Here is a 25075-nt window from a genome sequence, read left to right on the forward strand (position 1 = left end):
AGAGCCAGAGATGTGACGCGTAACTTTACTATTTTGGTTCCACTTAACGTCCGCCGGATCCATGTCAAAGCAGTGGCGCTCAACGCTGCCACCTGCTGCTAAGCTCTCCCCATGGCCACACCCGAACCGGAAATCAGGATGCCCCTGGGGTTGACGGGAAAGCGCGGCCAGGCTGCGCGCTCCTCAGGCCCGCCCCCTCCGGTGATGTCACTGTTCGCCCCCTGACCCCCCTGATCCCGCCCCCTTCCCTGCCTCTCTGTAGCCAGCGGCGGCTTCCCTGGACGCAATGGAGGAATCCGAACCGGTGGTCGCACCTCGGGGGGAAGAGGCATCCTGCTCTTCCTGGGGAGCCGGCAGGTGAGATGATGAGTGTGGGCGCGAAGAAGCGGGGAGTGGCGGGCAGACCCGGGCACCGGCTTTCTGCTTCTCTCGGGCGAGCAGGGAGCGCAGGAGAGGCCGCGGGGTCGGACAGAACCTGCCTGCCCTGGGAGGCGAGGCGAGCGTGCGAGGTGGGTTTGGCGGCCTGGGTTCCGACCTCCGCGGCTCCCGGCTTCGCTGAGAAAGTACACTTATCACCCCTTTCAGCGCTTTCTCAGTTCCGGTCGGGGTCTGCCATCCTTCTTCCCGGTCACTGAAAAGGGAGGGTGGGGAGGGAAGGGGAGGGGAGGGCTCCGGCGGACAGTTCCGGCCGGAGTCGCTTAGTGTGAGCTTCCCAGACCTCGTCTCTTAACACTTTCATTTCAGTAAAATGAAAGCCAAGAGTTTTACTGTACGTAATCTTCCACCGAGATCCTCCTCTGAAAACTATTACCAGAGGGAACTTCGTAATACTGAATCAGTGGCAGTCAGGACACCCTGAGGACCTCTGTTGACTTGTGTAAAAAGAAAAAAAAAAGAAAAGAAAAAATGCCACAAGTTTCCCATTCTTATTTCCCAGTTGGTATTGAGGCTCTTCACGTTTCTTCCATTCCTGCAAAATTGGGGGTGGGGAATGTTTGTGTAGTTCCTGTTTCAGTCATCTCATACTTAATAAAATGGATTGTTATATCCTGTCCACTACCAGAATACAATATTCCAAAGATAGAAGTGATGGATATATGGTTTTGAACTAAAGTGAGACTCATAAGCTTGTAGTTTTTTCACCAGCTTCAGACTATAAAGGGATGCTTTTGTCACCATGGTATTACCCTGCTGTTGGCAGTACTGCCAGTCACTTGGGATATTATGCCATACAGAAACTCCCCTTATTTAAAGCATTTTTGATTACCATATAGACTTTATTATAAAAGTGATTTTTGAAACTTTCTAGTAAGGCAGAACTCTTTGGGAAAAAGTGCTAGTCATATCATTAAGTGACAGAACTGATTAGAATGTAACTTTTCTGATTTTTTCTTAGCTTTACCCACTAGACTCTTGCCTTCCATGCAAGAAAGACAGTGAAAGTATACTAGAGATAAGAAAACTGTGTAATAAAAGATTTTGTTTATTTTCACATTTTCATATTACAATGCCAAAAAGGTATTATAGTGTATGTGTATGTTTTTTTTGTTAGATAGTTGATCTCTTAAACACAGCTATCTTCTGGTTTGCTTTGGTAATTACAATCAAATATTTCCAGTAGTTATCCATTTAATTAGCTAGAATCTTATATCATTTGGTAATACTAGGCAATGTTTGGTAAGATAAATGATAACATTTTTATTAACTATATCTATAAATCCTTTGGCTTATGTATCAATACCAGGCCTAGAAATGGATTCTAAAACTGAATTTCATGCTATCACATTGTTTTTAGAATCCTGTAATTGGTAATTAGAGCTTCTCAGAACCCGGAATGGATTATCCTTTTACTCAGATGATATTGATCTTAGCTGTCAGGGTGGCTCAGGCCCAAATGCCTCAGGCTGGTTTCCTCTGCCAGGGAACCATCTCTGTTTCTTAATGTTTATACTATTATCATTTTTCTTTGTATGCCAAACTGTGAAAAAAAATGGGACAGGTAGCAGTAAATGATATATCACGATAGGTATTTCTTGTCACTCAAATGTATTTAAGTTTTTAATTTTTAAAATTCAACAGATCTTTTTTGACTAATTTCATTATGCCTACTATAAGAGGCAAAAGGCAGTCTGGTGGCTGTCAAGAGCTAGATTGCTTAGGTTCAGATTCTGGCTTTCCCATTTACCTGCTCTTACTTTAGGCAGGTTGTTAAAAAGTTAACATATGTCAGCCTCATTTTTTTTCCCCCTTTATTCAGTGGAGATGGAGTTAGGTGGTGACCTAAGGAGAAAAGGAGCTATTTCATTGATAGGGTGATCAGGAATGGTCTGTGTCATATTTGTGAGTGACTTTTAATAGAGGCTTAAGTAATAGGAGTCAGCTATTCAGAGATTTGAAGGAAGAACAATCCAAGCAGAAGGAATAGCAAGTATAAAAACTAAAGTGATAGCAAGTTTGACTTTTTGAGGAACAGCAAGTAGGCCATTGTGACTGAAAACTGAGCAAGAGGGAAAGTGGTGGGAGTTGAGATTGGAGAGGTAATTGAGAGGCAGAACACAGGCCTTTTAAGCATGGAAAGGTAGTTGAAGTTTATTCATAGAACCCAAGGGTAGTTCTAAGTCTGAGAGTAATGTTTGACTATATTCTAAAAGATTTAGGCTGTTTTATGGAGAGTAAACTGAAGGGGAAGGGAAATAGTAGAAATAAAGAGGCTAATTAGAAGGCCTTTGAAGTAGTTAAGATGAAAACTGATGGTGGTGTGGCCTTAGATTATACCGATTAAAGTATTGAGAAGTGATCAGATTTTAGATCTTTTTTGAAGGAAGAACTAATAGGACTCACAGATGGGGAAAATGAGGGAATAAATTAAGAGGATTCCTAGATTTTTTTGGTCTGAGCAAGTAAATGGTGGTGACAGAAACAAAATTGGAAAAGACTGGGAAAGAATAGATCATGCAGGGAGAATTAAGTTCAGTTTTGAGCTTGCTATATTTGTAATATTAATGGTACAGAGGTACTGTGCTGGCAGGTGTGTAAAATCTGGAGGTCAGAGGAGAGATCGAACATGGAGTAGTAAGTTTAGATATTATCAGTATATATGGTAAATTCCATGAACTGAAGATTATCTAGGAAGATATAGATATTCCTAGATAAATATAGATCCACCAGAATATATATAGCAATGATAAAACAACACCTAAGAGTAAAACAACCATGGGCTATAATTTTACAGTACACAAAGATTAGGCAAGCAGTGGATTTAATTTTGACCTATTTTTAAAATCCAAGTAAAGTGATGGATAATAAAATATATATCTGGTTTGTAAAATTTCTTTTAGTAACTAGTGAATCTGATCCCATGTATAATTGAATGTTCCATTGCAGGATGTGAATATTGAATAACCATACTTACTCTTAAAAATTATGTTTTATTTTTTAGTACAAATACAAATTTGCCCATCATGTCAACAGAGTCTGTGGAGATCGATGATGCGTTATACAGGTAAGAACCTTATGGAAACTGAAACTTATTTTCCCATTTTTTGTTTTCAATAATGGACTAGTCTCTTCGAAGAGATACGATTAGGTCCATGCAGAATTTTGCAAATATGTCCTAAAAGTTTCACTCAAGTTAAAATTAGGGTTTCTGTGATTTTTGAAAACTGTATGTAGTCTGAAAGCTAAAATGATATTTAAATCTCAGTTGCTTTATGTGATACGACTAAGAATGATTTTGCTATCATTAATGTACTTGGTTTTGGACAGAAGTACATATTTATGTTCTTGGTAGTACAAGAGTCTCATAATAAACAATTCATTTCACTTTAGTTGTATAGTAGCATCTAGACAATGTGTTTATTTCAGTGAATCTCATTAACAGCATTGCGTGTTTGTACTGGAGAACTATTGTGTGATTGAAGAGGTGTGATTTGAATGGAATTTAGTAGGACAGTGTGTACCATACTTTTTCATGAAATCAAAATACTTTTTTCAAAATTAAAAATTAAAAACACATATGTTGCTATCATTTCTAAGGAAAATTTTTTAATAGTTATTTGTATGTACAGCAGTATAATCTCAATTTAAAAGCTGTTAGATTTCCTTTCATACTCATGGAAAATAGATTTTATGTAGGTTACAATTTGGAAATATAGGCTCATTATGTATTTTTGAATTCTCTTTATATTTTTTATCGTGGGATGTAGAATCAATTTTGAGCACTTTGGAAGGAGCTGATATGTTGATTTCAAATCTATTTTGTGCTGTACACTTAGAAAAAGTGATAAAAGACTAAGTTCATTTTGCTTATGTGGAAATTATATTACCATATGGTCTCCTGATTATAAATATACTTCAGAAGTCACTTCGAGTTTGGTGTTCTTAATGACTTTTCAATCATATTCTTGGGATAACAAATGCAACTCCTTGAGGTAGCATTGCTAATTTTATTCATTGTTTAATTAAAATCCCTGTAAAACTTTTATATCCCTCCAACTCTGTAATTGCTGATTAATGAACATTTTCAATAAACGAGAGATTAAATTTTCTGTTTGCAATGCTGTAAATAGCCTGCAGTTTGCTTGACTGTAAGTTACAGAATATAGCGGATTAGGCATGGTATATGTGGAAGTTCACACATAATCAGGTATTGTTGGATCATAAGATAGTTCTATTCTTAGTTCTATTTTGAAGAGCGTCCATATTGGTTTCCATTGCATTTGGACCATTTTACATTCCCAATAGTGCATAAAGATTCCAATTTATCCAGATTCTCACAAGCACTTGTTATTTTCTGTGGTTTTGTTTTTGTTTTATAATGACCATCTTAACAAACTTGTGATATCTCATTGTAGTTTTGCATTTCCCTGACGATTAGTGATGTTGAACACCTTTTAATATTTCTTTTGGCTGTTTGTATCTCATCTTTAGAGAACTGTCTATTCTAGCCCTTGCTCATTTTTTAATCAGGTTATTTGGGTTTTTTTGTTTTGAGGGGGATTTATTGTTTGATTGTTTTTGCTATTGAATTGAATTGTAGTTCCTTATATATTTTGGATATTAACCGCTCATCAGATGTATGGTTTGCATATATTTTCTCCCGTTATGTAGATTGCCTTTTCACTTCATCAATTATTTCTTTTGCCACGCAGAAGCTTTTTAGTTTGAAGTAGTCCCACTTGTCTGTTTTGGCTATTATTGCCTGTGCTTTTGCTGTCATATCCAGGAAATCCTTGCCAAAACCAACATTAAGAAGCTTTCCCCCTATGTTTTCTTCTAGGGCTTTTATAGCTTCAGGTGGTAACATTTAAGTCCTTAACTCATTTCGAATTGATTTTATGTGTGGTAGAAGATAAAGGTCTCATTTCATCTTTTATTTTGCATGCAGCTATTCAGTTTTCCCACCAACATTTGTTAGTGCCAACATACCTCTTTGAATACACTGGCCATACTAGACTATTTCCATACCAGACATAGTTTATACTTTTGTCTTGTCCTAGAGTTCCTTTTTGTACCTCAAAAATACCTTCTACTTTTAAGATTCACTTGAATGTCTACTCTGAGATCTCACTTGAGTTACTTCTAATCCTTCTCAGTCTAAAGCACATTATCCTTGTTGCTAGTAAACTACTCGTCGTGTAGTATTTTTTTACATATATGTCGCTCTGTCAGAGTATGAGTTTCTCAAAGTTCAAGACCATGGCATATTGTCTAATGCTTAGAAGATTCTCATTAAATGATTATTGAATGACTAGAACAAGACAGTGGGTTCAGATTGACTTGTGGTCTTGAACCCTAGGAAGTAGGCAGTTAAATGATTTGGCAGGAACCAAAACTAAAATCAAAAGATAGGACAGAAAAGTCTGAAAAAGGTGCATATGGTACTTAAATTCAGAGATATTAATGTTAAGAAGATATTTGCACATTTCCTCTTGAGGCAAAATCAGTATCAGGACAGGGTGTAATATTCTCTCCTGGAGTCTGATAATGAGGAAGTTGTAGTAAGACAGTCTTACATTTGGAAAATTCTAACAACTGGAAGAAGAGGAAAATAGAAGAGTTTCTCTTTTCTCTGGAATTGGAACATCTTTTTAACAGACCAGATATGCATAAATTTATTTTTACCTGAAAGTTTAAGAGGAAGTGTGAGTTTTCGACATTTTTATATACTGACATTTGTAAAGTCAATACTTAAAATGTTTATTTCCTCCTAGATACTATAATTGAAATCTCGTTACTATTTATGAGGTATACAGGTTTTTCTCAGATATGAATAACTGAGTCAGGTTATAATTCTCAGTAATTAGACTTTCCTACTAGACTAAAACTCTCTAAAATCTGCAAATCTGAATATTAACCAAGTTCTAATATTTGCATATATATTTAAGTAGGAAATGTTTTTAGAGCAATTTCAATACCTAGTGGAACAAAGTATCTTTCTGAATATATTCCACTTTTTCCTTATTACTGCTGTCTTAAGTCACCTCAAAGTTACTGGTTAATAAATCTGAAATAGTTCTCAGCATCTAAAGATTTTTTTGTGTGCGTGTGTGGGGGGGAAGGGCCACTTCTAATAGCATTCTGTACCACGTCTCTATTTTTACATCTTTATTACCAATTGTTGAGTCTGTTATACTTGAGCCATATTTGTGTATCTAGCCATTTCTTTCTTTGCTTATTGATCCCAATTTTTATCTGAAGAAATCAAAGCATTCTTAGATCTCTGGATGTAATAAAAACCTGGATTTATTTTAGTGAATACTAGAGGAAACGCTTTTGGGATAACACTCTCTTTTGGATTTGCTTCTACTCTTTCGACTCTTCCTCTTCAGACTTTTTCTTAGGTTGCTCTTGGTTTGCTTGCACCATAAATGCCAAATTCTACCTTTAGTATTTTTCTCTTAGTTTAGATCATCCATTTCCATGACTGTAACTATTTCTATATGGTAGTGATGCTTGTTTACTCCTTCAGCTTTCTCCTTAAAATGTCAAGACTTGTTTTTAAACGCATACAAGGTGCATTTAAACTAGGCGAAATGCTCAGTGAATATCTACTTCTTAGAGAAATATTGTAGTACAGTGGAATGAACATAGTCTCTAGAGATAGAGGAGAATGTTCACATCCCTATCCTGACATTTACATGAACTGAAACTAGTTATGAAATTTTTCTGCTCCTCCTCTTATGTATAAATGAGAATAATGATATTGACATCTTAAGAATACTAGTCTTAAAAATTTTATGAAAAAAACAATATAAAATATTTTTTGGCATAAAGTAGCAGTCAGCAACAGTAGATCCCTTTTTCTTCCCGTTCCCAAGCTTAATTAAATGCTATCACACCTACTCAGTAACCTTAGCTAGAAATCTTGGTGTCATCTTAGATTTTTTTTTCCTGTTTGTTATCCTCAAAATTCAGTTAATTTTTTTAATCCTTCCAGTTCTTTCAAAACAACTCTTAATTCCAACTTCATTCGGCATCTCTCGTTGAGTTAGTGTAATATTCTCTTACATGATCTCTTTTGGATACTCTTATCTCTAATCCATATTCCATACTTTATTCAAAGTGTTATTTTTTGAAACTTATCTCAGTGCCCATGGCTTCTCAGTTTAAAATTCTTAAATGGTTCCCTATCATCTACATTGGTGAGGCCAAACTAAATTTTGTGCATTTAAAAACCCTTTCGGATACAGTATAACATTATGGCTGAGCATATAAACTTTGGTATAAATCTTAATTTGAACCATCTTTCACCATTTATGAGTGTGATTTAAATCAGGTTGCTTAACCTCTTAAGTCTAATCTTTTTATTTTTTTCATATGTTCATTCATTTAAAAAATATTTAATGAGAAAAATGAACAGATTGCAAATTAATCATAAAGAACAGTGCCTAAGAGCTTTATAGTTTCTAGGTATTATTTTCCATAGTTATTGCTATATCTTTCTTTTTAGCCTCCCTGTTAGACCTCATCAGTTTACCATCAACATCTTATTTTTCAGCCTTGTCAGACTTCATATATTGTTAAGGATATGATTTTACCCTACTTATAAAACAAATGCTAGTGTTTAGTGGATGCTGACAGAAGATGTGAGACTTAGGTTTCAGAGACAAAGAATTTCATTATTATATAGCAAGTGGCATGGGCATCAACATAATGCTCCCACATCCAATGGGGATGATGCCCTGAACCAAGATGGATCCTTTTACATAGTAATTTTACATCACAACTGAGGAACACTGAATTTGGGGGACCTACCATTTATGTCAAGCAGTAATCATTCTTGCTCTTGTCTTGGAAAGAGACTCACCTCATCCTTCAAGGTTATGCTGTACAAACACAACCCTGTGAAAAAACCTAGTGAATAGCAGTTAGGACCTACCTCACTAGGCATATCTAAAAAGACATGTAGGTGTGTAAAAGACCCATGAAGGAGTGTCTCCCAACATAAATACATATTTACTACACATCAATTATATGAAGTATAATTGATGTGTAGTAAACTGTATGTATTTAATGTGTACAGTTGATGTGTTTTGATATATATGTGTGTATATATATGAACATACATACATAGACACACACACACACACACACACACACTCACTCTCATGATATCATCACCACAATTTAGGTTATGAACATATCCATCACACCCAAACATTTTCTTTGTGCCCCTGCTAATCCCTCTCTTCTCTCTCCAGCTAACATTTTCCCAGGCGACAAACCACTGATATGCTTTTTATCATTGTGCAATAGTTTTAATTTTCTAGAATTTTATATAGATGGACTCATCAGCATATGCATTTTTGGAGGGGTTTTGCTTCTTTCACTCAACATAATTTTGAGATTCATCTATGTTGTCATAGCAGTTTGTTCCTTTTTATTGGTGAGATGTATTCTGTAATATGGCTATACTACAATTTATTTAACTGTTGATGGGCATTTGAGTTGTTTCCAGGTTTTGGCTATTACAAATAAGGCTTCCATGAGAATTTATATACATGTTTTAAGGTAGACAGATGCTTTACTTTTGGATAAATAACTAGACATGAATGCCTAGGTTGTATGATAGGTGTATTTTTAACTTTGTAAGGAATACCAGTGTGTTTTCAAAGTCGTTGTACCACTTCCACTGGTAGTGTATGCGCGTTCTAGTGTCTCATATCTTCACTCAGTACCTGGTATGGTCAGTCATTTTAAGTTTTGGCATTTCTAGTGAGTGTATAGTGGTATTACACTGTGTTTTTAATTTGCATTTCCCTAATGAATAATGATCATTTGCATTTTTTTTTCATGAGCCTATTTACCATCTACCTTCGTTGGTAAAATATCTCTAGAAATCTTCTGCCTTTTTTTTTCCGTAAGGATGTTTGTCTTACTGAGTTCTTCATGTACTCTATATACATGTTCTTTGTTACAGATGTTTTTTCCTAGTGCGTGGCATATCTTTTCATAACAGTATCTTTTGCAGAGAAAAATTTTTAATTCTGATAAGATACATTATATATATATATATATATAATATGATTCGTATTTTTTTGTTTTATTTTTTAAAAAAAAGTTTGCAAAATTCCAGGACACTAACATTTTCTCTGATGTTATCTTCTTGAAATTTCATAAGTATTAACTCTTAAATTAGGTCTGTAATCCATTTCAAGTTAATTTTTGTATATGGTGTTTAGTGAAGGCCAAAGTTTATTTTTTTTCCATATAGTTCTCCAGTGTTTTAGCACATTCGTTGGAGATTAGCCATCCCCACTGAATTCCCTGAGAGTATCTCTGACAGAATTCAATAGACTAAATATATGTGGCTTTATTTCTGGAAACTTCTATTTCAGTGATCTATCTATATGTCTCTCTTTACACTAATACTACACTGTAGCTTTATCACATATCTTGGAGTTTGGGGCTGTAAGTCCTCCAACTCTGGTCTTCTTTTGTAAAAGTGGTTTGACCCTTTTAGTCCTTTGAATTTCCACCATTTTAGAATCAGCTTGTTGATTCTTTAAAAAAAAAAAAAATCTTACTAAAATTTTGTTTAATATGGTGTTGACTATATAGTTCAGTTTTGGGAGTATTGACATTTTAACAATATTGAATTTTAAGATCCATTAACATGGTGTATGTCTGTCATCTTATTTTTTTACTTTCTACTAGATCTTGCACAACTGTTGTAAAATTTATCCCTAAGTAATCTGTATTTTATAAATGGTAATTTTTAAATTTTAATTTCTAAGAATTCATTACTTTTAAATTGGAGCATAATTGATTTTCACATATTAGCTTCTTATCCTGCACTGTTGCTAAACTCACTTATTAGTTCTAGTAAATTTTTTTGTAAATGTCATAGGATTTTCTACAAGTATGTTGTTTGAAAATAAAGAAGTTTTACTTCCTTTTTTCCTGGATGCTTTTTGTTTCTTGACCTTACTATGCTGGCTGGAACCTCAATACAATATTGAATGGAAGTGGTGAATGTGGACAAGCTCAATTACTTTCTCACCTTTGATAGAAAAACATTTATTCTTCCACAGTAGGCTTTTCACAGATACCCTTTATTAGGTTGAAGAGGTGTACTTCTATTACTAGTTTGCTTAAAGTTGTGTGTTTTGTGTGTGTGTGTGTGTGTGTGTGTGTGTGTGTTTATCGAAATGAATATCAGGTTGTCAAATACTTACTCTGCATTCATTGAAGTGACCACATGGTTTTTCTTTAGTTTTTTAATGTAGTGAATTACTATGCTTGCTTTTAGAGTATTATTCCACCCTTGTATTTTATGGGACAGAGTTCATTTGGTCCTGATGTATTTTTACATATATATTTATATATAAATTCTGTTAAGAATTTTTGCATCTATGCGAGGCATATTGGTGTGAAGTATTTTTTAATTGATTTTGTCTGGTTTTGGTACTTGGTATTGTCTGATCGCACAGAATGACCTGAGAAATATTTCAGATTTCTAGAAAGTTTGCATAGAATTGGTATTCTTTTTCTAAATTTTTAATAAATTTATAATGACACTGTCTCTGGAGTTTTCTTTGTTGGAAAGTTTTTTAACTACAAATTCAACATCTAATAGATACAGGGATATTCAACTAATATATTTCTTCTTGAATGACCATTGGTAGCTTGTGTCTTTCAAGAAATATGTTTGTTTATCTTAGTGGTTGACTTTAATGGCGTAAAGTTGTTTGTAATAGTCTCTGAATATTCTTTTTAATATCTGTAAGATATAAAATGATGTTTCCTTGCTTATTCCTGGTATTGGTAATTTTTCTCTCTTCTTTCCCGATCATTCTGGCTATAGGTTTATCACATTTATTATCTTCTCAAAGAACCAGCTTCTAGTTTAATTGATGGAAATGTCATTATGCAGCACATGACTATATATCTCTATTTCTCTTATCTCATGATCGGAGTTATTGTTCTTATGCTTTGCTTCCACATGTGTTATAAGCCCACAATATATTGTTGTTTTTTTGGCTTAAATAGTCAATTATCTTTAAAAGACATTTTTAAATAAAAAAAGCTTTGTATTTATCTATACTTTTGTCAGTTCTGGTATTCCCCGTTTCTTTGTGTAAATTAAGATTTCCACCTGGGATCATTTTTCTTTTGCCTCAGGATTTACTTTAATAACATTTCTTATAATGAAGGTCTGCCAGTATGAATTTTTTTCAGCTTTTGTATGTCTATAGAAGTCTTTACTTTCTTTTTTGAAATTGAATATAGAACTTTAGGTTGATAGTTTTTTCTTCCAGTACTTTAAAGATGTCGTGCCACTGTTTTCTGATTTGTATTACTTCCTGGGAAAAAGTCAACTGTCATTCCTATCTTTCTTCTATAAGTAATGTGCTCTGTTTTCTCTCATTACTTTTAGTATCTTCTTTTCATCTCTAGTTATGAACAGTTGTGTTATGCTTTGGTGTTTCTTTTTTCATCTTTTTGTTCTTGGATTTCTCTGCATTGTGGTCTGTGAAGTTAGTGTATTCTTGGAAAATTTTAACCATTAGTTCTTCAAATATATTTTTCTTTCCCCCTTTCTCTAGTCTCTTTGAGGCACTGTAATTCCACCTATATTCCACCAACTTGTCCCACAGCTCACTTATGCTCTTTTTTCCCCCCAGTCTTTTTTTTTTCCATTTGTTTTCATTTTAGAAAGTGTCTATTGCTATATCTTCAAGTTCACTTCTGCAATGTTGAACCTGTATTTAATTCCATCCAGTATATTTTTCATCTTAGATTGTGTAGTTTCATCTCTAGGCATTTTGCTGCTCATGCTTTCTTCTACTTTCTTGAGCTTATGGATTATATTTATAATTGTTTTACTGTCATTATCTAAAAGTTTTATCATCTGTCACTTTTAAATCTGTTCTATTCTTGATTTTACTATTAATTATAGAATAATAAAATGAATTTTTCTTGTCATTATAATGATGAATTTCCTGCTCTTTTGAGTACCTGGTAATTTTTAATGTATGCCAGACATTGTGAATTTTACTTTTTTGGATGCTGGATAATTTTGAATTTATTCTTGAGCTTTGTTCAGAGACTAAGTTACTTGGATATTTAAATGTGGGACTGATTTTTCCCCACTATTGATATAATACCTTTTTGAGTGGTATTATTCAGGTGGTTCTTTCCCCAGCTTGAGATTGTTTCCTGAATGTCTGTGCTGATCTTATTTAGCTGATGGATGACTCAAGGAGAACCTTCTCCAAATCTCTGACACCCTGTGTATTCATCTCTGTACTCGCAAATTCTAGCTTCCTTGAATTCACAGCCCTATCTTTTTAATTCAGGGCACCACCAGGCTTTCTTTGGGTTTCCCTTCCTGCACTGCAGCCCGGAAACTCTTCAAACAGCAACTACGGCAGTCATAAAGCTCACCTTACTTGTTTTTCTTCTCTGAGATTACTGTCCTGAGTCGCCTGTAGTCCAGTGTCTGAAGTCTGTTTATGCATTTATATTTGCCCGTTTTCAGTTGTGTAAGGCAGGTGGAGTATAAACCTTGTCTCTGTTATTTCACCATGGTCAAAGATGGAAGTCCTATGTATATACTATGTTTCTCTTATATGCCATTCTTTTTCATGCTTTTCTTTTTTCTAGCGTAGGATATTTTTCCTTATTGGTTATTTTTTAACACCTTTCAAGTCTTCGGAGTTTTATTTGGATGAACCTCATTTTTGAAGCTTTCTGTGGTCTCCACTGACAGAGATAATTATTTCCTCTTCTGTATTTCAGCTTCCCGTAGTTTCTGATACTTCTGTATGTAGTGCTTAATAATGAATTATTATCTCTCTGATAACACGTCACAAAGATTCTGCTAAATATTTTATATATTTTATCTTATTTAATTTGAACCTCATGGTATCCATATGAGGTGTTGCTATTGTGATACCTACAGAGTGCTAGTGCCTGGCTTGAAATAGATATTTTAATACATTTATGAATGCATGACAAAGATAATTAAAATACATCCAGAAGAAAGTGATCAGAGTGTTGAGGGGGACTCAAAATGATGTCATTTTGGAATTGTTTAAGGAACTGGAGATGTTTAGCCTGGAGAAAGAAGACTCTGGAACCTGAATACCATCTTCAAATGTTTGGAGGGCTGTCACATCGAAGAGGGATTAGACGAGTTCCCCCTGGCCCCAAGGAGGTAAAATTAGGACTAGTAGGTGAAAACTATAGGGAGATACTGTACCTTCATAAAAGAGAGCATCTTAATAAATAGGGCTCTCTAAAAGTAGAGTAGGTGGCCTTGATAATTTATTTCTTTTTACTAGATACAATCATACGTTGGTGTCCACTTAATAGAGTCAGTTGTAAAATTACGTGCCGGACTTGAAAGTTCTGTTTTAGGCTCTTTAATTTCCATCACTACTACTTAATAACAGTATGAACGTCATAGGATCTAAGTGTCAACTGCAGAATACCTGACATACCTAGTACAAAGTAGGCACTTAATTAGTACCCTTCCTCTTGGTGGCCAAATATTGAAAAGGCGGTTTCAATTTTGAAAGGTGATTTAGGTAACGAGAATTTGTCTGAGATTGTATAATTCTTTGGTAAACCTTGGTTCAAATATCTTTTTATTCCTTTGTCTGTATGTTCTTCATTCATAACCACATTTGTGGCATGGCTATTCATTATTTGCTTAAGTAATCTTAAAAATAATTCATGTGGACAAGTCTGAGATGAAAAACATATTTTTAAATGTAGTTCTTGAGACTGTGAACCTAGTAAGAATAATTCAGGTCCTCTGCTTAGTAGAGCATAAAAGTATTGTTCTTGTTCTTGTGTGCCAATTTATTTCTTTCATTATTTAGCAAACTGTTTTTGTGTGTCCGTAATATGCCAAGCCCTGTTAATCACTGGGGATATAAAAGTGAATAAGGCACTGGCCCTGCTGTAAAGAATCTACTGTCTCCTAGGGAAAAAGTAGACAAATAAATAGTGAAAATACACTGTAATAAGTGTTAATAGATTGAGTGCAGGGTATTATAGATGCCATAAAAAATAATCCAACACTCTTTTGGGAAAGTTTAGGAGTATCAGGGGAAACATCATGGGGAGAAAGTAATTTATAAGCAGATACCCGAGGACCAGTAGGAATGATTCAGGCATAATGTATTGAGGGAGAGGAATACGCCAGAGAAATATCTACCAGGCAAAGAGAACCTAACACATTTGGAGAACAAAAAACTGAAACATGGAGTTAAGTGGAGGGGTGACAAAAGGTGAGACTAGAGAACAAAGCAGAGATTAGATTATGAACAGCCTTGTGGTTAATGTTAGAATGTAGACTTTATCATAAGGAAGATAGGAAACCATTGGAGTTTTTAAAGCGGGAGAATGATTTGACCAGATTTGTACTGCAGAAAGATCATTCATCTTTCTTAGTAGGAAGTTAATAGGTAATATGTAAAGCTTAAAACCAAGGAATAAAAGTATAAACATTATCTAGAAGTAAGGGAGTAAATATTAGAAGAAATAACTAGAAGAATTGAGAGTAGTTGTCCTTGGGGAGTAGGAATTGGGGTAGAGAAGAGTAAGGTCAGGGAACTGATTTTTTTTTTCTTTCTCTGTAAATCAATGTAAAGTGACTTGATTTTCTTAATCTACATGTAATGTAGCATAGTGGTTGAGTACAGATGCTAAGACCAGACTGCCTGGGTTGAATATTGCCTCCACTATTTGTGTTACTTTTATTTCCCTGTGCTTAAGGTTTTCTCTCTGTAAAAATGGGAATAATCAATAGAATTTATCTAATAGAATTTTTGTGAGGATTAAATGAGTTAGTACAAGTAAAACACTAAAAGAGCATGTGCAAAATAAACATTCGGTATGTTATTCCTACAGAGAAGAATAGATGAACTTACAGTTATCCCGGGAGATATTTTAAACGTTGCTTTTAGTAATCAGAACAAGCAGACAAAAAATCAGAATAGATATAGATCTCATCGACATGATTATTAAAAATAAAGCATATTTAAAGAATGTTTTATCTAAAACTATAGAGAGTGCATTCTTTTCAAGAACACATAGAACATTTGTAAAATTGACTCAAAAAATCCTCAAATATGAAAGAGTGGAATCATATAGATTGTGTTGTCTATTCATAAAGCATTTAAGCTAGAAGTCAACACTAAAGATAACTACAAAATTCCTATACTTCACATTAACCTGTAAGTCAAAAAAGAATCATAATTAAAATTGGAAAATAATGAAGTTCAGTAGCAAAATTTAGGGTGCTGTTCAAAATCAGTTAAAGTTTTATATGGATATTTTAGAAAATAAAACCTAAAAAATTAATGAGTTTTTATTTCAGGAAACTAGGAAAAAAGAAAATATAGTAGAATTTATTAGTATGGAAACATTTCAAAGGCCAAATTCACAGATGCCAGTGAAGGGCTAGCCCTGTAAACAGGCTAAAGTTCAGGCCCTGCTATGGTAACGTTTTCTTGCACATTAAGGATGTGAAACTATGAGGACTTTGATACATTGCCAGGATGGAAGAATAAATTGGTACATCCACTTTGGAAAAACAGTTTGGCATTATCTAATGAAGTTAACCCTACATTCCCTCTCCTAGAAACTACTACATGTGTACCAGGAGATGTACATAAGAATGCTCATAGACTCATTATTGGCAACTGTTCAAAACTGTAGAATAGCTAAATTATGGTGTACTGTTACAATAGAATAGTATATTACAATAGAATACACCAGAAATGAAAATTATTGAACAGCTACATGCATTGATATTAATAAATCTCATAAATATAATTTCATTCAAAAGAAGCAAGACACAGAAGACGTTCAGAATGATTCCCTTTATATGATGTTCCAAAATAGACAAAACTTACATTGCTCAGGGGTACACAAATAAGAGTGGTAATGCGCAGTTCCATACATACCATTGTAGGTGTTCAGTAAATATTTGATATTTGAATAAATGGATAATTTTATATCTGAAACAAATGGTCAAAACCAATTTAAAAAGGAAAGTTTGGGTTTTATTATATTTTGCAGGGAATAGAAAGAAAGATAGCTTGTGTTTACAAAGTAGTTTATTCTAACTAAACAAGCAACTTCTTTTCAGGCTTTTTTATTGAGTATGAATAGCTGAAATATGGAAATTAAACATCTATATATTAAACAGAAAAATACATTAAACCAGTGTGTGTGTGTGTGTGTGTGTGTGTGTGTGTGTGAGAATTCCAAAAGATATATTTATAGCCCAAGGGGTTCTGGAATTATTTGTTGTTTATACTGAATTTATGTGTCAAATGATTTTCGTAAGAGTCCACTGGAATCTTCACATTAGCTTCAAAAACTGGTGTAGTATCAAGTGTATCACTGTTCTTTCGAATGAACTCATTACTAGCTTTATTATTATATCTAACTTTTAAAAATTGCCAATGTGTATTTTTTGAAATTCCAATCCTACTACTACCTTGTGGCTATTAGGCTGGACTACTTAACAAGATCCTTTATAGACTTCAACAGCATTTATAGTTAAAATAATGTTTGAAAACTGCTTAATTTTAATTCATCTAAACTCTAAGAAGGAAACCAATTTTTTGCTTCAGATATCCTATTTACAGTGAAAGACTTAAAATAGAAATGGCACACTCAAATGCTCATAGTGGCTACTGAAGTAATAAATGAGAGAAGAGGATGGTAACTGTGTCAAGTCTAGAGTACACAGTCCTTCCTATATAAATAGGCAACACTTACTCAGCTGCATTTGTGTAGAGCTGTGAGGAAATGTGGAAATGTGGACTTTGGTGCCATAGCTTCTAATTTTTTAGAATACATTATATATTTGGCAATTAAGTCAAGAAATCTTAAATACTATGCAAGTGATTCAAAACAAGTCTTGGGCAGGATATAGTTGTCAGGCTTTTAGCTTGCAATCATCTTTAAAGGGATATATAATTTTGATGAAATAATTTATTGTTTTTATTGTGTTTTACATATAGTCGACAGAGGTATGTTCTTGGAGACACAGCAATGCAGAAGATGGCCAAGTCCCATGTTTTCTTAAGTGGTATGGGTGGTCTTGGTTTGGAAATTGGTAAGCAGTATTTTTATTCATAACTTTATATGACACTGTTGAGCAACATAATTTAAAGATTTAATTCCTTCCCCATGTAATATTTCTGTAAAATAAATTAGATCTAAAACCTTGATTAGATTTAGTTTTGATTCTTTTGGCAAGACTGCTTACTTCATGATACCGTTATATTCCTACAAGGAATCAGTAATGACTTTTTTTGTGATGGCAGTAGCCATTAATGATCATTTTCTGTATCCATTAATTCATTATGGTAGAGCACACATACATATATTCAAAAACAAGTCTGGAAGAATACACTAAAATTTTAAGAGTGATTATCTCAGTATGGTGTGATTATGGGAAATTTTTACTTTTTTCTTTTTTGTTCATCTGTATTTTCTAAGGGACTTGTATTTCTTTAGTAAAGAAAGTTAAAATAGTCAGAGATGTGACTAAGCTCCATGAAGACATATCTAATATACTTTCCTAATATTAAATTGTTCCTTTTTCTTTTTCTTTTATAGCAAAGAATATTGTTCTTGCTGGAATTAAGGTGAGGAAATGTCCCTGGTAAGAAGAATTTTTTGTTATGAACTCTTTTTTTTCTTTTTTTTTTTTTTTTGCTCATCAGTTGTGGTAATATTGTTTACACTTCGGCCTAATTATTGTTTCTTCATTTAGTAGCAAAATTGTTTTAATGCTCTACTTGCTTCTTTTTAAAATAGAAATTAATATAGAATTTAATATAGAAGATTTCAAAATTATACTAAGATAGAAGTTTTAACATCATGCAGCTGCAATTATCAACTCATACACAAATTTGTTTCATATATCTCTTTCCCATTCCCCACTGCCACCCAACTACCAAATTATTTTGACATGTCAGACATCTTGTTATATCATATTTTAGTATATAGCTCTGTAAGATAAAGGTGCTTCCCAAGGTCACTCAGGAAGTTGTTGACAGGTTTTGGTGACAAATTTGTGCCACTTGACATTCCCACTTCAATTTTTTGCTGGTTGTTGTTCAGAGGTCACCCTTAGTTTCTTACCATATGGCTCTCTCCATAGGGCAGCTTGCTTCATCAGAATAAGATAGCAAGAAGACAGGAAATGGAATATATTAGCAAGGCAAATCACAGTCTTTTGTAAACTAATCTCAGGAATGACATTCCACCACCTATGCTGTATTCTTTAAAAGCACATCACTAGGTCCATTTTACACTTAAAGGGAGAGGATTATACAAAGACCTGAATACCAGGAAGTGAGAATCATCAGAGCCATCTTAGAAGCCTGCCTTCCACAATCATCAAATATGTAGTTGGAGTTCAAATTTTCCCAGTTATCTCATGTGGTTTTTGTTTTGTTCTAATCAGGATCCAAGTAAAATCCATTCACTAAATTTGGTTTCTTTTAATATATAGATTTCCCTTCTCTGATTTTTTTTCTCTGAGATTTACTTATTAAAGAAACCAGGTCATTTATTGCATATACTTCTACCTCTGTTTCCTGTAAACTGGTAGTTATATACAGAGAATCAGATTCATATTTGATTTTTTTGGCGCTACTACTTCACAGTCTCTTTTTGTGGTTATTAATGACTATTAATGATTATAGCTTAGATTCATTATTTTATTGAGGACAGTGATATTCTAATTCCGTCATTTCTTTGTCATTTATTACCCAGAATAATATTTTAGAAAGAAAATTTTCCATTTATTACCTATTTGATTCTACTAACGTGTAGTTTGTACACATGAGGAGCAGGATAAATACTTAATCCCGCCCCCCTGTATTTGCCAGTTTTCAGAATCAGTCGATTCTTATCATCCCCTAGCAGTAGCTAGTGAACTTGTGTGTGTGTGTGTGTGTGTGTGTGTGTGTGTGTGTGTGTGAGATGCATAGATTTAGACATATTTGATATGTTTTGATCCATCGTAGCTGCTCTTCTCATTGATGCTCAAATTGTTTCATCTTTGCTTGCTGGAATCTTCTTCAAGTTCTTGAGTCCTTTTGACATACCCCAGTAGTCTATAAAATTTTGTCAGTTGACAGAGCTAGAACATTCATCATGAGTAAACTGAAATTTCTGAGTCTCAAATTTAGAATTGTAGGGTATTCTTTGATTTTATATTTGTATCTCCTCTCCTATATAAGGTTTAGGTCATAATGGCATGAACCTAATTATTTGCTTTATCCTATATTCTGTTCTACCTGTCTGGGGCATAGTTTCAGAGTAACAACTCTGCCTTGGATTTTTAGGTGTTGCTTTTTAAATTTAGTTTTACTGTTACGTGAGACATATAATTCAAAGTCAAATTTATAAAACAATATATTTAGGTAAGTCTAGCTTCTCTGTACCCTATTGCCTCATTTATTAGGTCACCCCCTTTTTTCATCTGTTTTTAAATATAAATAAATGCATACATATAAGCATGCAAATATGTATATGTGTGTACACATTTATCCCTACGTGCATTCCTTAGATAAAGTGTCATACTTTCCTCCACCTTGCTATTTATCATTTAACAGTGTTTCCTGGGATTAACCCCATAGCGATAAATACATATATTCTTTCTTATAGCTGCATTGATACACATTTTGTGATGTAGCATTTATTATTACATGTAGTTCCTCATTGGTGGACGTTTTGATTATTTCCAGACTTTTGCTGTTACAAATAGTGCTGCTGTTAATACTCTTGTATGTGTGTGTTTTTTATTTTTCCCAATGTGTCTTTGGGTTAGATTCTTAAAGGTGGGATTGCTGTGTCCAAGAATAAATGCACACGTCATTTTGCTAGATAGCCAGATTCCTTTCCACTGAGGTGGTGCTGCTTCATATTCCCACCAGCAATGTATGGGAATGCCTGATTCACCTCATTCTCACCAGTAGAGTATATTTTTAAACTTTTGGATTTATGTCATTCCGGTAAATGAGAAAAGATATTTCATTCATGAATGTAAATATTTTACAAGGCCAAATGCATTTCTTTTTCAGTATAATCTTTGTTCATATACCTTGCCTGCTTCTTTCTTTCTTTATTGTTTAATTAATTTATTTTTTAACACCTATAGCACCTGGTATTCCTTGGTGGTCTCTCATTCGAATACGAAACAGGCCCAACCCTGCTTAGTTTCCGAGATCAGACGAGGTCAAGCACGTTCAGGATGGCATGGCCATAGACCCTACTTCTTTAAATAAGATTTGTAGCCTGTAATACAGTTACAGAGTTTTTTCCCAGTTAATTATATTTCTTACTTGAACATAGAGTATTTGGAAATGTTTGTTTTTGTGAATTTTTTAAATGCTTGTATGTTGGTTTAATATAACTTACTACTTTCTTAAATTTAAATTCTCTTACTGTTCAAAGTTATTTTTCCATTAATTTTTCTAAGTTTCCAGATGTATATATACATTTCGTCTGTGAATAGATCTAACTTTACATTTTATCCAGTTCTTAAGCTTTTAATTACTTTCTATTGTCAGGATAACACTTTATTACAATGTAAATAGTATTGGAGATAGTGAACATTTTTATCTTATTCTTGACTAACAGATACTTTCCTCTTTTTTAAAGGCACTTACCATTCATGATACAGAAAAATGCCAAGCATGGGACCTTGGAACCAACTTCTTTCTCTGTGAAGATGATGTTGTGAATATGAGAAACAGGTGAAGATAAGATATTTTGATGTATTATCACAGGATTTTGTTGTTGTTCTTGTAATTACTCAGAATTTTATCTATATCCAGAACACTTGTTCAGTCATACTTTAGGTCATCACCATAAAGTTACACTACCATTGATAAATAAGTATTGACATTTACTTATTTATATTTGTAATATTTTTAATACATTCACATTGCTCCCTGGAATAAAATTTTTAACATTGGTAAAAGAGGTCTTTATTTTTGCTGAGTCATCAAAATATTTAAGCTTAGAGCTTGGAACTGTAAGGGTACATTTTGCAATTGCATGTCTTACTGTAGAATACAACAGTATGCTACATCTTAAGATTGTATAGTTATCTATAAATATTAAATAAGTCTTAGTTTCTTTCTTCCTCTACAGTTTATTAAATTTCAATTGAAATTTTGTAACATTCAGGTTCCTCTGATGTCAAAGTGTCCAAATTTGAGATATTAAGTATATTGAATGCATAGTAAAGGTCATGTCTTTATTTTTTTAGAGCTGACGCTGTTCTTCAACATATTGCAGAACTAAATCCATACGTTCATGTCACGTCATCTTCTATTCCTTTAAATGAAGCCACAGATCTTTCCTTCTTAGATAAATACCAGGTTGGTACTCCATTTTATGTCAGATGTTATTGACAGATTCCAAGGCAAGTTGTTAAGTATTAACATGATATTACTAATTTAACCTAGTCTTTTGAGCAGACAAAAAATTTCAGATTAAAAGACTTTCTTTGGAATAATATGTTTCAAATACTTTGTTTTAGGGAAAGGGCCTTCTGTACTTTTGACAAACAATTGAATCAGTCAACTATTTTCACAGTGATATGCGTAAAAAACTACCCAAAACTCTGATTTATAGTGACATACATTTTTTTTTCTTATGCATTTGCATGTCAGTCAGAGTTTTGCTGTTTCAGGCTGAACTTAAATCCCAGATTCTGTGTTTTGCTCCTTGTGCCTCTCTTCTAGGACATGGTCTCATGGCAATAGAGGAAATGCAAAGGTATAAGTCCAACCATCCAAGTACATTTCACACCTCTGTTTGTATTACTTTCATTAATATTTCATTGGCCAAAACAAGTCACGTGGTTAAGCCCAAAGGCAAGGAGCAAAATCATATACTCTTCCTAAGGCCGTGGGTAAAGTTTGATGTATTATTGGATTACAGAAGAGTAAAAATGTGGGTCTACCTGAGGTAGCCTTAAATAACAACAAAAATTCTCAGCACGTGGGCTGTTCTGAAAGTGACTAGGTGTACCCTGATTTTTTTCCCTGTGATTAAATTATGTTGCCCATTGTCTAGAAATATACACTCCTGTGTTTTTCTCCTCGCAATACTTCAGGCATTTGTGGAACCATGTGTGTGTGGGCTTTTTTCCCCCATAAGTAATTCTCTGACTTTCTAGACACCTGGTTTGGTGTCCTACAATTTAATTCAGTTCTGTTAAAAAACAAAATTTAACTGAGTAAATTTAAAGATCTTATTGGCTTTATCAAATTGGGCTGTACCCCATCTAGCAACTAGAAGAGCATTCTTAGGGGTTATACAAAATGGTAAGTTTTTATAGGAAAAAGCATGGGGCAAGGGAGCCAGGGACAACAACAAAAAAATTGATTATTTTAGGGGCTAGGCCTTTTTTCTTTGGAGGAAGAGAAGGAAGGGTTTTTATTGTGCAGATTGCCTCTTTCTGTGGGTGATGGAGAAGGCCCACTTGACAGATTATGTTATCGGTGCTCGACCAGAAAATTTCAGACTAGTTGATTAAGATTATGTTTCTGGGAGAGGTTGAAAGTGCAGTTAGATCAAGTATTAAACCTAGGTTTGGTATCATGGGCTTTTAGCACAAGGATACGACTTTGGGCCTGTGGTTTTCTCTTTAACAGTTCTGAAACTACGTGGATAGCGTCAGATCCCACAAGTTAAGGGCTCAGTCCCGCAAGATCATCTTCTTTCTCCACTTTCTGACACGAGCCAAAAGTCCAGGTTTTTACCTGTGCTTCTGAAGACTAGCCATAAATCAGAGGTTCCCATAGCTTCCCCTCCCTCTACCATGGTTCAGTTAATTTGCCAGGGTAGCTCACAGAACTAAGGAAAACAGTTTACTTACTAAAGTACTAATTCATTATAAAAAGCTGTAACTCAGGAACAGCCAGGTGGAAGAGATGCATAGGGCAAAGTATGGGGTAGGAGGACAGAGCTTCCATGCCCTCTCCAGGTGTGCCACCTTTCCAGCACCTCCACATGTTCATGAACCCAGAAGCTCCCTGAGGCCTCTGTTTCAGGGATTTTTATAGAGGCTTAATTATTTAAGTATTAATGATTAAATCATTGGCTGTTAGTGATTAAGTTAATCTCCAGCCCTTCTCTCCCCCTAAAGGTGTGGGAGATAGGACTTAAAGTTCTAACCCCCAAATCACGAGGTTATTCCCTAGTAACTAGCCCCCATTTTTAGGGGCTTTCCAAAATTTACCTCATAAAGATAACATAAAATGGGTGTGGTAAAAGGAGCTTCTTATGAATAATGAAAGACATTCTTTTCACCTTTACCACTCTAGAGTTAGTTCAGAAACTGGGACAAACCTAGTAACAAAATATGCCCCTCTAGCTCTTATATAGGAAATTATGAGTTTTAGGAACTGTATGCCAAGACCTTGGATGACCAAAATATGTATTTCTTGTTAAAATCACAATATTTCTTGTTATAATCATAAAATAAGTATTTCTTGTTATAATCAATTGTTAAAAAGTGTAGACTTCATCCTGGACTGGGTAACTTGAAATCCATCCTCTTCGAAGATGCTTAATAAACTTCCTGTAATAGAAATACTTAATAAACTTCCTTTTAAATGACTACCTGAGTGCAAAATAATGTAAGGTAAATGCTCAGAGACCAAAAATGAATAAATAGATAGCTAAAAGAAGACCAGTGAACTGTTGGCTGTTGAGTTCACTTTCAGGGACAGAGTTACCTCTCTCAGTAACCACATTTCTTAGGAATAAATGGTCATGCAGAAACAGAAAATACAAAATAGTTTCAGATAATAGAGTTATTGGATACATACTATAAAATATAGATATTCAAGCTAACTGAATCTTTAAAAAAGTGATTAAATATGCAATATGAAAATAAGACACTATTGAAGACACAGACAAATGTGATTAAAGAACCAAATAGAACTTTTAGAAATGAAAATAGTCTTAAAAATTAAAACTTGATAAAAAGGTTGAATAGTGGATAGATATAGCTGGAATAGAAATTAATGAATTGAAAGATAGAGCTGAGGAAATTATTGAGACTACCACACCCAGAAATAAAAAAAAATATATATATATGAAAGAAAATGTAAAAGGGATGAGAGCGTGAATGAAGAGACCATTTCATGAGATTGAATTTCTAGAAGAGCATTAGAAAAGGCAATATTCGAATAAATTATAGCTGAGAATTTTGTAGCATTGCTGAAATACAAATTAGATTCAATGTGTACTGGGTCTAGGATTTGATTGTACCCTTTATACAAGGTAAGTTAACCTGTTAGTGTTTGATGAATGCTGGCAGAATGCATGAGATTCCTGGGTTACAGACTTAAGGACTTTACTATTTAGAGCATGGTAAGAAGTATGAGCATATTTGCTTTATTTCCTCTTGCCCAGCCACAAATCCCACTAGTGAAGTGCAGAGGGCACATGTAGACATGTAGTGGGTTCCTTTAGAGGAGAGAGGAGAGGAACACTGAACTTGGAGAACCTATTGTTTTATAGCAAGCAGTGAACAGATTTGCTCTTTGTCCCAGAGGGGGACATC

At 34.2% G+C, this 25075-nt stretch overlaps 1 protein-coding gene and 1 pseudogene across 2 annotated transcripts in view; one reads left to right on the forward strand and one right to left on the reverse strand.

Annotated features, from left to right (window-relative positions):
• Positions 1–225: 225 nt before the first annotated feature.
• Positions 226–25075, forward strand: part of UBA6 (ubiquitin like modifier activating enzyme 6) — a 76020-nt gene continuing 51170 nt past the window's right edge. Inside the window, exons 1-7 of one of the 2 annotated variants that reach the window (XM_016164401.2) lie at positions 226–357; positions 3440–3502; positions 13546–13663; positions 17493–17587; positions 18094–18122; positions 21151–21245; positions 21764–21875. In XM_016164401.2, the coding sequence (XP_016019887.2) occupies positions 17524–17587; positions 18094–18122; positions 21151–21245; positions 21764–21875 (300 nt within the window). In that variant the 5' untranslated portion in view covers positions 226–357; positions 3440–3502; positions 13546–13663; positions 17493–17523. The remainder of the gene's footprint in view (positions 358–3439; positions 3503–13545; positions 13664–17492; positions 17588–18093; positions 18123–21150; positions 21246–21763; positions 21876–25075) is intronic. The other variant, XM_016164400.2, reaches the window with a different exon arrangement.
• On the reverse strand, positions 20639–20757 carry LOC118609263 (annotated as a pseudogene).

Source organism: Rousettus aegyptiacus, unplaced genomic scaffold, assembly GCF_014176215.1.
Source record: "Rousettus aegyptiacus isolate mRouAeg1 unplaced genomic scaffold, mRouAeg1.p scaffold_m13_p_10, whole genome shotgun sequence".
In the NCBI taxonomy this organism is placed as follows: domain Eukaryota; kingdom Metazoa; phylum Chordata; class Mammalia; order Chiroptera; family Pteropodidae; genus Rousettus; species Rousettus aegyptiacus.